The 14349-nt window shown below is 41.4% G+C and overlaps 1 protein-coding gene across 6 annotated transcripts in view; it reads right to left on the bottom strand.

The window, feature by feature from the left end:
• fbln2 (fibulin 2) overlaps window positions 1-13889 on the bottom strand; it is a 67285-nt gene extending 53396 nt beyond the window's left edge. For 2 of the 6 annotated variants that reach the window (XM_035632415.2, XM_047332905.1), the window contains exons 1-2: window positions 13825-13888; window positions 9933-11880 (exon numbers count right to left, since the gene is read on the bottom strand). In XM_035632415.2, the coding sequence (XP_035488308.1) occupies window positions 9933-11772 (1840 nt within the window). In that variant the 5' untranslated portion in view covers window positions 11773-11880; window positions 13825-13888. Of the gene's footprint in view, window positions 1-9932; window positions 11881-13732 lie in introns of all 6 variants that reach the window. The other 4 variants (XM_035632418.2, XM_035632420.2, XM_035632419.2 and 1 more) reach the window with 4 other exon arrangements.
• Between the last annotated feature and the right edge of the window lie 460 nt (window positions 13890-14349).

The following is a 14349-nucleotide window of genomic DNA, read 5'->3' as shown; positions in this document are numbered from 1 at the left end:
GGGTGAATGTGACTTTCCTGTGAAGCGCTTTGAGTGGTCTATATGACTAGAAAAGCGCTATATAAATACAGTCCATTTGCCTCAGAATGAAGACAATTAAAATATTGCACCTGTCCCAAAACTCCCCTTCTCTGTCACAACCTCCAACACTAATGAAACTGCCCTGCTGAGATGTTCCTTATAAATAATCACTATGAGAATATGCCTAATCTTCATCGGTTTTAAGAGGGACACTTTGGGTGCTAAACTGCAGTTGCCTTAAATTTCAGGCAGCAGAGCCAAGGACAAACTGCAAATGGCTTTAGAGACTCTAACTCCTTTGTTTGCGTATTCCTGTAATGTAAAAATAGTCCTTTGCAAGTATTTAAAAGGTGACCTCCATGAGATCATTTTAATCGTATATAATTAGACACTGGAAGCAGAAGCATGCAGAGCCAGATGCCAGGGCTGTGCTGGGACAGGAGAGAGAGACAGGATGAGTTTGTCTTGATGACATGGAGCTGAGCCAAAAACTTGCTGCCTCTCTAAGACCAACTGCAGGGATCAAACGTCTGATTTGTGACCTACAGAAATCTCTGCCACCTCTTCCTGTCCCCATGACGGATCTCTTAACTGACATGTGACAATCTCACTTTGGGTCACATAATCATTTAGTGTATGAAATCACAGGTTTGTCCCAAATTATGACATCTGGACTCTTTGCACTTTACGGAAAACCATGGTTTGTTACAAACTGGGTTGAAGTTCTGACCATGATTTATATCTGTAATAATGTACTCACCAAGCTGTGGCTGACGACTTGATATGCAATGACATTGCCAAAACTACGTTTGATGTGGCAAGAAACAAGTAAGTCAAAGGTAAAGGTTGGTCATAAGATAGCAAAACTGACATGTCAATTTCATCTGTCGTCATCATTTAAAAACCGCGTGTTCTCTCCTCCTACCATTCTTCTCTCATAACAGATATCCACCGAGGTGCAAGCTCACCCGGCTTTTAAAATTTATGGGAGGTGTCACACTGTTGGGTTCTTACATGTTACGTCCCAAAACGCACCCTAAGCAGAAACCCGTTTGACCAATGCACCTGGTGCAGCAACCTTTACGCGGACAAATGTACTTTACACTGTGCACTTGGATCGTTAACACAGAGCCGTTTGTGAGTAGCGGGACAGACCCCGAGTGTGTATCAAATTAGCAAGTGGGCAATGACATGAAGGATAAGTAAAACCCACTGCAGTGGATTTGTGTTCTTTATGTGGTTTGAATCCTTTAATGTACAAGAGAAGTGCTTCAACACAATACATCTGTAAGTGATGTGATATAAGCCAGGAAATCCAGCCTCAGTCACTCCAACCAGCACCACACATGGTACAGCATTTCATCATCGTCTACGCACAGCTCACTTTGGCCTGTTTGTACGATAATTCCTTTGAAGCAGTAAATCATTTCTGTCACTAATCCAGACATGCAGACACAAGCTTTTTAAGCGTTGTGTACATACTCCCCTGCTTGGACACGGTCCAAATTTCAGATCAAAGTCATGTTTTTCGAGCTCAGTGTTCGCCATCACACTGTCCCAGAGGAAGCAGTGATTACAGATGAACAGATGGAAACTTTTGTTCTGCATTTGCTGAACGCATGCAGACTACTTCAACACAGGTCTGAGAGTCAGCTAGACGAGCTCTGCTGATTGAGTCGATAGAGATTCTGTGGAAATTATGATTTGAAAACTTTGACTTTCTCTTTGTGGTGTGACAACATCCACATTCTGGTAAAGAAGCTTCCACGATGAACTGTCAGGTCCTGGGAGTGTGACTGGCATTTTAATTTGCAGTTTTCCTCAGGGGACTTTGTGGGACCTTGAATTAGACAGTGGCTCCAGAGGCACACAGAATCCAGCTAGGGCTTGTCTTATGGAAACATAAAAACATGTTTTCTGCTATGGAGTCAGTTATTTCCTCATTTTTTAAGGTGTAATGATGATTATGGTTATACAGCTCTCTACCTGCAGTTTGACTGGGTTGTTGATTGATACCAGTGACTTAACATTCGGAAACTGAGATTCCAACACACTTCCCTCGAGCACTGTGCACTGGAACAAATACTAATACTATTATATCTATATATTATGGTAATATACTGTACTTAAATAGCTGTGATTTACTGTCCGCTAACCCCCGCTTATTGGTATCTGCGTTTATGTTTGCCAATGTGCACTTTATGAAAACATTTAAAGAATAAAGAATGCAGAAAAAATTACATTTTACATTGAAAAAAGGTTTGTTTATTTTCTTAATTAAAGTTCAAAATATTTGGTTGTGTTTCTGTTTTCAGCTTTATTTACATATAAAAGTGTTTAAGGTTAAACTGAAAAATGTTAAACTAAATTACATTTCTTCATCATTAGGGTTTGACAACAACACCTTGGGAATCATTGCCCTATATTGAGCTATATATCAGTATCGGAATTATTTTAACTTCCCAATAGCAATACTGGCACCTGCCCCATCACATTTAGCATCACTAACTTGGCACTATATGTTAGAGAGTTTGGAGGGTGGTATCTTTTTTGTGCTGATACAAATCCAAAAACACAAGAGCGTAAAATTAAGGACTGGATTAAACTGAATTAAAAAGATTTTCTCCATCAACATCAGCAGGAAACTATGAATATTATAACTACCAAGAGTATTGACGCAAATGTAGTGTTTTTACTTTGTGGTCAGCTTAGAAAAAGGCCAGTTAAAGGCTAACACATCCACTGTGCAGAATCCCTCACAGTGTGGGATGGTGCTATGTTAACAACGTTAGAAGCTCTGTCCTGCTATATTTGGGGCTAGTTTCCAGAAGTAGCTAATTCATTCAACGAAGCAAACATTTAGCACAACTAATACCACAACTGATACCACTGGGTTCTGCCTTCATTTCCTTATCTCAATTACAGTTTAGAAACACAGTGGGTCATTTTGAGATAGCTAAACTGAAATTAAATTGTATTTTATTTGTCAGCTACAGCGTATCTTCCCTGTAAATCCCTGTATTCTCCTTAGAGAACACAGGATGACTGACGAGTACTTTGATGGTGACACGCATGCATTTGATAGAATACATACTTCCAGAACCTGTCCACGTACACAGATAACTTCATGGACTACAGAGGGATTTTTGTGAGTCCAATTAGCTCTAACATGCTCCTCCAATATGGTTTCATTACATCCAGGTTTGTTAACTCCTGGCTCCAGTTGGCTTCTCATTTGCCGAGGGGTTCATATACATTTCCAACCAACACTGGCAATGTTTGAATTATGTTTCCAATATGGGAAAAAGAACTACCCGTGCAAATTCTGAAGACTTGGCATAACTCTGCACCCAAGTATTAATCGAGTAAACAGCTTATGTGCACATTCATTTAAATGTAGTGTGTCCTTATGCACATTCATGTGTTTTATAGCCACAAATAAAGCAACAAAAGTAACAAAACACTGTTTATGCTTACTGTGCATAGAATGTTTTTGCCTACTGTATGACATTAACAACCTAAACACCATGATGTTGCAGCTGACCATTGTTTACATGAATTAGCCTAATGCTGGCAAACAAAAATGTATCTAGCTAACAATGAAGGCACCTCTTTGGCTGTATAAATCGCCATCACTCTGTAGAACACGGATATCCTTTGTCTGAAGGTGACTGTAAACATCGTCAACACAAGCATATATAACATAAAATAAATTACCACCTATATTTTAAGAAATAACTTCACATACATACAGGTCATTTCAAAGGGTTCACTCGGGTTTACTTGCACGTGTACTTCCACTGCTAATCTGCAAAGCCTACTAGCAGAAACACTCATTCAGAGCAATTTGATGTGACAGATGTAACATAGTTATAGTCTTGTCATAGTTACAGTACATTGTGTTAGGAAAACACACATGATATCCTTTTCATACAAATGCCACATATAGAACATGAATTAAATTAGTGAGGCAAATGTTCATCAAAAAGTCCAACGCAGGGAGATGTAACAAATTGGAGGTCTGGGCCACATCAAGCCTCAGACAGCTGTTGCCATCATACCTGATTTATCATGACAGTAACGTTTGAAAACCCACTTCAGGACTGACTCACCTATAAGTCCAGGGACAAAGAGTGTGTAGCAGCTAACTGACAAATAAATCATCCTCTTTCGATTGACCAGCCACTCTATCACCCTGACAGACTGTTTAAGGATATCTGACTGAGCAAGCATCATTCATATAACGCCCTGTTGGCAGTGGACAGGGCACGTACTGCACTGCAAAAAGTAACCTGCGCTACAAAAAAGTCAAATATAGTGTTAGATTTACGGAAAGGTGGAATCACGGGAACCAAATAAAATATAACCTGCAGTTATCTCGATTTTTTTTCGTTTGTTTTAATGCATAAGCATCTGTTTGTTAGAGATTATCACAGAGTAGTTTTTAACCTCTGGAGTTTAAAAGTAAGTTTGAGCTAAATAGGCAACACTAACTGCTGAGGGTGGTGGGTCACCCACTCGCTCACTCAAGCAGTAGGGAAGAGAAAAACAAATCAGAAAGACAGTAAGAGACCGACAATAGAATATAGGCTTCCCAAACTTTTCAGCACCCAACTCCCAAAATAAAGTTATAGGAAACTTGTGACCCCAACTATCCCTAGAGGTGGTTGAACCACGAAGAGGATGTTGATTTGACCGAGGTGTAAAATGTCCCCCTGTTTGGGCTGGTGATCGTACACTCTCACTTGTACAGTACAACTCAATGCTTTTAAGTTACAGTGTAGCTCCCCACTACGCTGAAAGTACCTTCGTGAATTTCCCCTTTTTGCAGTGTGTGCGCTGTACAAACAGCGAGACAACGTCCTCGGTTAAAAAACGCATGTGATCTTTTCCGTTCATGACTCCTTACACCTTGTCTCCTTAATTTGACACACAAGAAAGGAATCTTTCAGTACAAGTGCAAATGGAGGGCTTCATCTAATGTTTGGGTAAGTTATTGACTGGACTGATTATTTTCTCAATCAGTCAATTGCTTGGTCTTTAAATCTTATGAAATGGCAGTTTGGAATGAAAAATGACAATTAATCACCATTTATCATAATAGGTGCTAGCATAATTAGTTTTCTGTCAGTATATTAATTGTATTATTTATTATCATATTAATAGCTTTATTGAAAATGTTAGTTTGATATTAGGCAGAGAGATTTTTTCAACTAGATGTAGGCGTCTGAGTTTTAATTTGAATTTAAGGAATCATTAATGATTCAATTTTTCAATGTCTTAAAATAATGAAATTATAAGTTATGTCTAGTTGAAGAATGTAAAATTTTCTAGGGTATAAAGGCAAATATATATTTTTTAACATTTTAGAGACCTCGGAAAAAGTCACCAATGCTAAAACATAAGGAGGTGCAACATAAGTCTAACAGATAACCTGTGAGACGCACTTTGCCTATCGACTTCAAAAACCCCAAAGTCAGCCACCGGGAAAAATTAGACAATTTGTGTAAAGACGTTTAAGAATTGCCAAACCCCTGCCCACTTTGCCAGTGCTACTCCGAGATGATGAGCCATCAGCACTGATAAACTTAATTATCAGCAGCCTGGAGAGACGCCCGGCGCGGCCCTCCCCTCTCTCTCTACTGCGAGCAGCCTCCTTTCTGTCATCTACAGCGTTTCTGTGAGTAGAAAGTAGTTTATCTGGTGTAAGAGCACCGTGTCACGCTGACAGATAACTGCCTCTAAGCTCATCCTCCTGCATATGCTTCACGGGACAAAGCAATGTGTCATTTCTGGGAAAGAAGCTTTGGGATTGGGTCTCGACCCACCAGCCACTGCGCAGAGGTTTCTCCTTATTAACATGAATGAATGTGCAAATGGTCTTAGAATAAATCTAAGTGATTATGTAATTACATTATCTCATCAAAAGATTAACTGATTAAGAACAGCCTCCTGATAGATTAAGAACTCCTAAAAGATCATTTTATCATCAGCATGCTCTATTTAAAGAGCAGATTGATGGAATGTGCTGAGCGTATTAGTCTCATGTGATTCTGTTGGAGGGCCTTGGGCACCTGTACAGTTAAGTGTGGTTCAGTAGAACAGCGCTGCAAAAATTTGGTCTGGTTCAGGTAAAGCTGATAGGCCATCTCAAGGAACTGGTTGAAAAGTGACCCTCCTGGACCGGGGCAGTGGATGGACATTGTAAAAGAAATAGATTCCATGGAAAAACTGACCTACTGTCTGAGGACTAAAGCAGAGATCTGTAAACTCCGCCGGGGAAAAATGGACGGTGCCCAAGAAAAATGAGGATCACGTTTTAAATGGTCTAAGGAAAAAAAAAAGAGCATTGCAGGTTGTAAATGTGGAGTAGTATGTTATTGTTTTTAATTTTAGCCTGTAGGATCTTTGTTCAAGTAGTTTTTCGGTTCTGTCTTCCATATATTTTTGTATTTTGATTGAAAAATAAAGAGTTCTAAAAAAAAAAGGCCATTCCGAACCAAAACAACCCATTTACATGACCCATCTGCTATAAGCATATCCTGTGCAGACAGGTGACAGGCAGCTAGCACTGCATTGCTTTTCCTTCTGAAGAAAACCTGATGAAACATGTTCCTCTGGGAAGCTCTTGGGTTTTACACAGCATCTCCCTGTGATTTCAAAGTGGATTTATGGACCTTTATTATGATGGACATCAGAGATAACAATATCCCACAGCAGTGCAAGTCACACTGAAATCATTTTTGACACCCATTATGGAAAATGAATCCCTCCATGGGCTGCCTGCCAAAGCCACTGCTGCTGCGGTTGCCAATACTAGTGGGGAGACCAAATTAAAATCACCAAACTACAATAACTTACTTCCTGGATTTGTAGAATTCTGGCATGCACCTGACCTTTTCACCTCCGCTAGCTTTGCTTCATGTCTCTCCTTCAGCAAAATGCTTGCAAGTGTCTGAAATAACTTCTGGCATGTTTGGCAAAAACTATGACAACTGTAACCGAGCACTCACATGTGCGCATTGCTTTAACGCTTGATGGTGGACGTGCTTGCCGCTTTTGTGCAGGGTAGACCGTCATAATTACTACAGCAAGTCATAATTTTCCGCTCAGGACACACATTATAGCTAGCTTTTGTGCTAATTTGCCATGCTACCTGTCTGTGCAAAGCTCTGCGGAAGTACACTGGAAATGAAGTCGACTACAAGATGATCACATCCACGTTTCAGAAGCTTTTCTGTTGAAGCCTTCATATGTTTGTGAACCATAGGTAACAGTTTAGACATCTTTCTGTATATGTATGATGATAAACATTAAACCCCCCTTTTTTTCTCTTCACCCCCCCACCCCCCAAACACACACACACACACACTCTCACACACACACAAACTCACTAACACACAAAAAAATTATATTAATATATTTGTTGGTAATTCACACTGAAGCTTCATTGGTATATTGGTAATGCAGCCCATGTAACTACAGTGTACAGTGTAACTGTGTACGTTATATGGATGCCCACCCCCCCACCCCCACATTACCAACATCTGGATCTAGATCCACACAACTTGTAAAAATCCATTGCATCCACAATGGATCAAATAACTCGGCTATCCCATATAAAGAGCAAGGCCTGCTTCTCTATTTAAAGCAATCCTTAAAATAGTATATATATATACATATATATATATATATGTGTGTGTATATATATATATGTATATATATATATATATGTGTGTATATATATATATATATATATATATGTATATATATATATAGAGAGAGAGAGAGAGATTTTTGGCTAAAAAAATATTATTTATGCATTACTCTACCATCAGTTTAGAGAACATGCACTAATTTAATCTACTGTATGTCCAGTTCATCACCCTAATACGTCTTGATGGGGAAAATGAACAGGTGTTGTATTTTCCCACTTTCCTTTAAGTAGGAAGGAATGGTTATTCAATATAAGCATTGATCACCCCCATATGAGTTAAAAGATAAAATATTGCCATCTCTTTAGCTCAGCAGCAGACATCACACCTCCGCAAACATTGTTTGACACTGAGATGCTATAAAGTACAAGAAAATATAGATTCTAAATCTTTCTAATGACATTTTTTCAATCAGAGACACACCACTGAAATAAAACAACTTGAAGGCCGGAGGCCAGAGAAGATTTATTTCCAAATCCAAATTCAAGCCTGTCCGTCCGTCCGTCCGTCTGTCTCCTCTGGGAGAGCGGAGGTAACGTGCAGTGAAAACAGTGGCGAGGCCTTGTTCGCTGGGTGAGGGATGGTGGTGAGTACTGTGAGGGGATGTTCACCGCCGGAGGGGACAGACCCTCGGCTCACTATTTATGTTTCTGTTAAGATACTTAAAGACTCTCCTGACATATGGCCTGGCTGGGTGTTAAAGCGAACATTGTTCTTTGATGACAATGTTGTACTAAATGCAAGACTGCATCACCGAAATAATGCTTACAGTTAAAGCAATACGTGTGTGTGTGTGTGTGTGTGTGTGTGTGTCATCATTTAGATTTAAGAATATAAATTCTTGTATTTAGTAAGTTAAAGAGATACTGTCAAAACCTTCTTAGTTTTAATATCTTCATACAAACAAAATGGTGAAAAATACTCTACCTGCCTGGCGCCAAAGGACAGAAGCTGGTGGAAAAACTCATGCAGGACCACCGATTTGACCCAAAAAGTTATCTATTTCCAAGTAATTCTCTCTGCACCCCTGTGCCACCAGCGTGGGGGGATCTCTTACTACTCTCTGCAAGTCTTCCTCAAACCTTCGAAACCTTAACACTGCCATAGAATTCTTAAAACGCACAACTTTATCATAAAACATGCAGGTCTCCTCAAACCTCGCTGCTCAATTAAGAAGGACTGTGCAGTGACAGTTAAGTTCCTAAAGGGTTTGCCCACACAGCATTACTGAAAAATATCAAATTAGGAAAGATGACACTGACCTAGGATCTAAGGTAAGAGCCGTTATGTGGAATAATTCCTCCTTAATGTAGGAACCAGTTTCCCGCTGCCACTCTTTACCATTGTTTGTTGCCAATTATTATCTCTGTGGCTTGTCTTACTTGTTACTGAAATAAAAATTGAGGACATCATTTATCTATTTTGGTCAGAGGTTTATTATGAAAGAAGTAAAAATATCAAAACCTGATTACATTCAATTATATTGAATGGCGTGTCCATTGTTACAAATGTCTCTGTATTATTTTTGAATCACTTTATGGACTACCTGTGATTCAGAGGGAAAGAAAAACAACCCTCGTAAATACTCACTGTTTGCGAACACTTTATTGAGTCTCGTCAATGCTACAGCTTTATTGACTGCCACCTAGTGGCCAAACTATCAGTTGATACCACTTTAAATGAGTTTGAGTGATTTGTTATTCTCACTCTTGTAATACTTTCTGACACTTTGAAAAGTTCATAATCTTACTTAATTCAAATTTATCCAAGGGAACATGACAAGACCTTCTGATACATTGTGGTATTTCTCACCTGTTTGAACCATTTTAAAATATCAAAATCCCAACAGCAGTTACATTTACATGTGTATTGTAATGCGTGTGTAAACAAGCAGACAGATCATTAACTGTATTTTATTAGGCCAATGTCAATTTTTGGGACAAAAAAAATTTGAAATAGGATTTTGGCCTATAGTATATTTTCAGAAATAAACAAAAACATTTGGTATAAATCATATTGGGCTAGGTTTTTTTTTGTGAAGAGACAAATTGAGTGGTTGATATATTGACCTTGACGATTTGTCGCTCTACACCCAATAAATGCAAAGGTGAGAGCGCGTAACGACACCTTGATAACTGATGGATTACTTTCTGAAATAGACATTACTGTCTTTGATAGAGCTATTTTTAGACTTACCTTCATCAGGTTTGTTGAGTGAAACAGGCCGCTCTCTCTCCCCCTCCTCTTTCTCCGTCACCTCCTCTCTGTCCTCACTGTGAAGGTCAAACAGCCTTGGACCTGGCTCTCTGCTGGGCTGACCCTCTTGCACATTAACCTTTACTGACAGCTGCGTGGTGGTGGTTGTGGGAAAACGGACCATGGGGGTTGTGTGGTACTTGGGCCCTCTAGGGGAGATGGTGCTGGGCTCGGGTGTGGTCTTTTCGTAGCTGCTGGTTGGGTCGCTGCCCTCTGACTCCTCGTGGCTTTTCTCCTCTTGTGCTGACTTCGTCTTGTAGGGCACATCCTTTCCTTCAGACTCAGCGACCCTCTGAAAAGTTACTGTTTCTTCCATCTCGCCTGCATCAAACACTTCCTCAGTGGCTGATTCATCTGTCCCCTGTAATTCTTTTTGCTCATTTGAACTGGCCTGAGGAGGGGTTGGGCTCTCTGGACCTGTAAGTGTGTACATAGGAAAACTCACTCTATCTGATTGTTTCTGCTGATTAGTTTGACTCTCTGTACCTCTGGCTGGATGACTAACATTGATGTGACTGTTTGAACCTTTGGGCATGGCGCTGTCTAACGGATTTTGGTGATGTGTTTTGGTTCCTGAGCTTCTTTGATTATGCACTAGACTTTCTGAACTAATATGTGGATCATCTGGCTCTTTTACACCCCCTAAACCTTGCTTTAACGGGAATATGACACCCTCCAAACTCCTGTCCGTGTGCATTGGATTGTTTGAATGTGTCTGTGGACTCTGATCACTCAAAGAAACACTCTGTGCACTTGTCAGTCCCTGTGAGGGCTGCCAAGAAATAGTGGCATCTTCGTGCATATGTGGCCTGACTGTGCTCTGCTGTTCTCTCTGGGGATTTTCTGTCACTTCCACTTCGTCTGCAGGGTGGTCATGGACCCCATATTGCTCTCTGAGCTCCAGCTTGCTTTGTCTGTCAAAACTCTGAGAGGCAAGGGTTCTTTCAGGCGTGTCAGAGCCTCCAGACACTGATATGGCCTTGTCTGAGGAGGAGGAGGAGGACTGGCTGGGAAAGACCAGAGATTGAAGGTAGGGCTGCGGAAGGTCTGTAGGTCCATAATCATAGTCTTCGGGCTGCTCCTTATCAAACAGCGGTGATTTGAAGAGAGGAAGATTCCCATTAGGAAGAAGGTGATACGGTGTTGAAAACTGATCTGTATGGCCTTGTTGGTCAAACTTGTAGGAGTCTTCATGCCTGCCGGTGGTGTCCTCCTCTGTGGGCGCAGCTAACATGGGTTTATGGACTTTGTTTGGATCACAGTCAGGTACAGGGTAGCACATCAGCTTCCCACCTTCGTTGGGGCAGTGGCAGACCCGGCAGGGTTCAATGTGGAAGGAGTGTCCAGCCTCGTACTTTTGCCCGCCATGGACACACCCAATCCGTTCGCACTGCATGCAGCCATCTGCAGGCTCTGAGACCTCGATGCAGTTTGGCGGCATGTCGGGACAGCTGATGAAGTTGCAGCTGATCCGGCCTCCTCCCACAGGGCAGGAGCATTCGGTGCTGCCGTAGTCCACAAAGTAAGCATCTCCCTCAGGCACTTTACCGTTCTTGAATCCAGCATTGACGCAATCATAGTATTGGTAACCCTCGCATGTGCAGCCTTTTTGTAAGCATGAGGCACAACAGGCACCGCTCTCTAGCATTTCTTCGATACAATTGTCCAGCTGGGAACAGTCCACGCCAGTGCAGTCACGCTGGCCCAAGCAGACACACGTGTAGAGAAACAGCAACGTACACCTCAGCAGTGCTTCTTCACCTCTTCTTAGATATGCCATGTCACCTGGTGTAAGGAACAACAATCAAAGGAGATCAGGTATCATCCAAGGCGTTTAGTTTGTCTTCAAGGATTCTGGCACATTTTGTCCATCTGAGTCACCTCTACTCTGCAAGAAATAAGAGACAGAGGGAGAGAGACAGACAGGCAGACAGAGGCTTAGCTCTCAAAATGAAAGCAGATCAACATCTGGCTCCATTGTTGAGCTTACGAGACCAATTTGAACAGCCTCATAGTTTTCCTGACATTAAGACTACATCTCCTCATCAACATCATCTCCATTACACTGTTTTGCATCATTATGGAGGCTGCCATGATGAAACTTGGAACCTTCCCAAGTTTTAAATTTCAACCACTTATCAGCCAGGCTTATCACCGTAGGACTGCCCTACAGTGTTGTGTCTTGCAGTTTAGCTGCTGAACATAGATACTTCATAATGCTTCAGCAGTTGTGTTTTGTTGGAAACTGATTACACTTTATGGCAGCAGTTATTAGAGGACAGACCGAAGGGCACAGTTTCCTTTGGCTACTTATTCCTGCTGTAAATGATGGGTTTAATAAGCGTAGCAGCTTCAGACTCAAAGCGAGTAAACACACACACACCCACATCAAACTGTAGCTGAGCTGATATTCATGAAGTATCTAAGAAGTGATGGATTTGACACCAGTTTGTTATGAACACTGCTGTCAGACGTCAGTAAACCTGAACAAGCACAGGTACTCAGCCATACTTGTCATCGCCAATCACACTGTCAATCGCATCTGAAGAGCCATCCAGTACATGATATGGAATAGTTTTACACATTTAAGTCATAACTGTTTTGCATTGTTATACAAAAGCAATAGAAACTTGACATTTTGGCATAATCATAAAATGTTAAATACATGCAGAGACAAGCAAATTTTTGGAAAGCAAATGAATTGACTTAATTGTGTTATTAGTCCTGTTTTAGTGTTAACTTGTCAAATTCAAAAAGGTTTAATAATTCCCCCTTTACCAGACAATGATAGTTAATGTACACATGTCTTAGGGTTGTTGGTGTGGTAGAAAATCAATTTAAAACAATTGTTTTCCAGTACATTTCAATTTTTGACTTTCCCCTTCCCATTCTCACAAGAGGCTGGTTTTGATATGTCAGAGCCAAGGAGTCTAAAGCACAAAATCTACTCAAAAAAAGAAAAGGAAATTAATAATTGCCCCCCTTTCTTGCACTAAACCTTTAATTCTCAGAGTTGGAGCTCCTGTGACAGCCTGCCTGAGAGGGTAACCAGCCCACGCCTGCCCCCGAAGGCCTTCTGAACCTGGCTGAGTTTATTTCCAGCCTTAGGAGTGAACCCCACTGGAGTTCTCGCAGGGAAAGCGACATGCATCACCACTGCACTAGTCATAATACATGTTGGCAAGGTGTGGCTGCAAAAGAACGCAAATGGAGAAGTCTGGTGTTTCCCGGAGCAGCGAGGGATGGGGGATTCCTCTTTCTCTGCCTGCGAGCACGCACGCACACACGCACACACACACACACACACAGCTGATGTCTAAACAGTCCCTGATGTCAGGCAGCTCTGCCAACATGCGCAGAAAAATGAGAGGATTCGTTTAATGAAAACAAACTGTTGCAGAAAAAAATTTGAAAGGGGAAATGTGTGTTTCACAGTTACACACGGAAGATGCTCCCAATTCTGTTGTGCACTATTGAAAAAAAATCTGCAAGTAACCACACAAATGTTACAAACAACTTTTAATAATTCCATTCAAGCAAACAGCAACACTCTACAACGTTTCTCCTCGTGCACAAACTGCGCTGCAACCTGTCCTCCTCCCTCCCTCCACCTGATAAATGGGAAAACGTATGATCCACCTATACCTTCACCACTGACTTCAGGATCGCAGCCAAACGAAGGCACGGAGTTGACTTCATCAATACGACCAAAGTTTGAAAAAGTAATGTAAAGTTCTTACCACAGCATCAGTGGGTTCATCAGGATATCGATTGAGAAAAACAAAACTGCGGGGAACTTGTGACGCTGCGTAAAGACACCGGTGTGCGTTACCTCGTCATGCGCGCACTGGTGCGCTGGAGAGCCGCCTGCTGCCCGTCCTCTGAGCGCCGCAAGTGGGAACCTAGTGACCATCGCAGCGCTGCCGGGACCAGCAGGCAGGCGGAAGGGGAGGTGCGAGAAGTTTCCACTGCTGGAGACTCCGGAGGAGATCCAGTCATGATTCCATAATGAAGGAGAGGTCTCCGCCGGCCGGCCGGCTCGCACAGCGCAGCCGCTCCACATTATGTGACTTGGTGAACTTTGATATAAGTACATACAAAATAATAGGCCTTTTATTGGGGTTCGGTTAAACAGCAAAGTTAGAACTGACAAAGTGTACACAACACTTACATAGAACACATGGTGTGCTCTTCCAGTGTCAAATACAAACAAAACTATGCTGGAAAACTTGCATTCTACCCACAACTATCAGAGAGAGGCAACGAGAGGATGGGTAACAGAATGTAGGTTTTTTTTTACATTTTCACTAAAGATGAAGTATACACAAAATGGCTTATAATTAATGATCTATGGCAA

The sequence above is a fragment of the Scophthalmus maximus genome, chromosome 6 (genome assembly GCF_022379125.1).
Source record: "Scophthalmus maximus strain ysfricsl-2021 chromosome 6, ASM2237912v1, whole genome shotgun sequence".
Taxonomy (NCBI): Eukaryota; Metazoa; Chordata; class Actinopteri; order Pleuronectiformes; family Scophthalmidae; genus Scophthalmus; species Scophthalmus maximus.
This window is presented reverse-complemented; position numbering and strand designations above follow the sequence as displayed.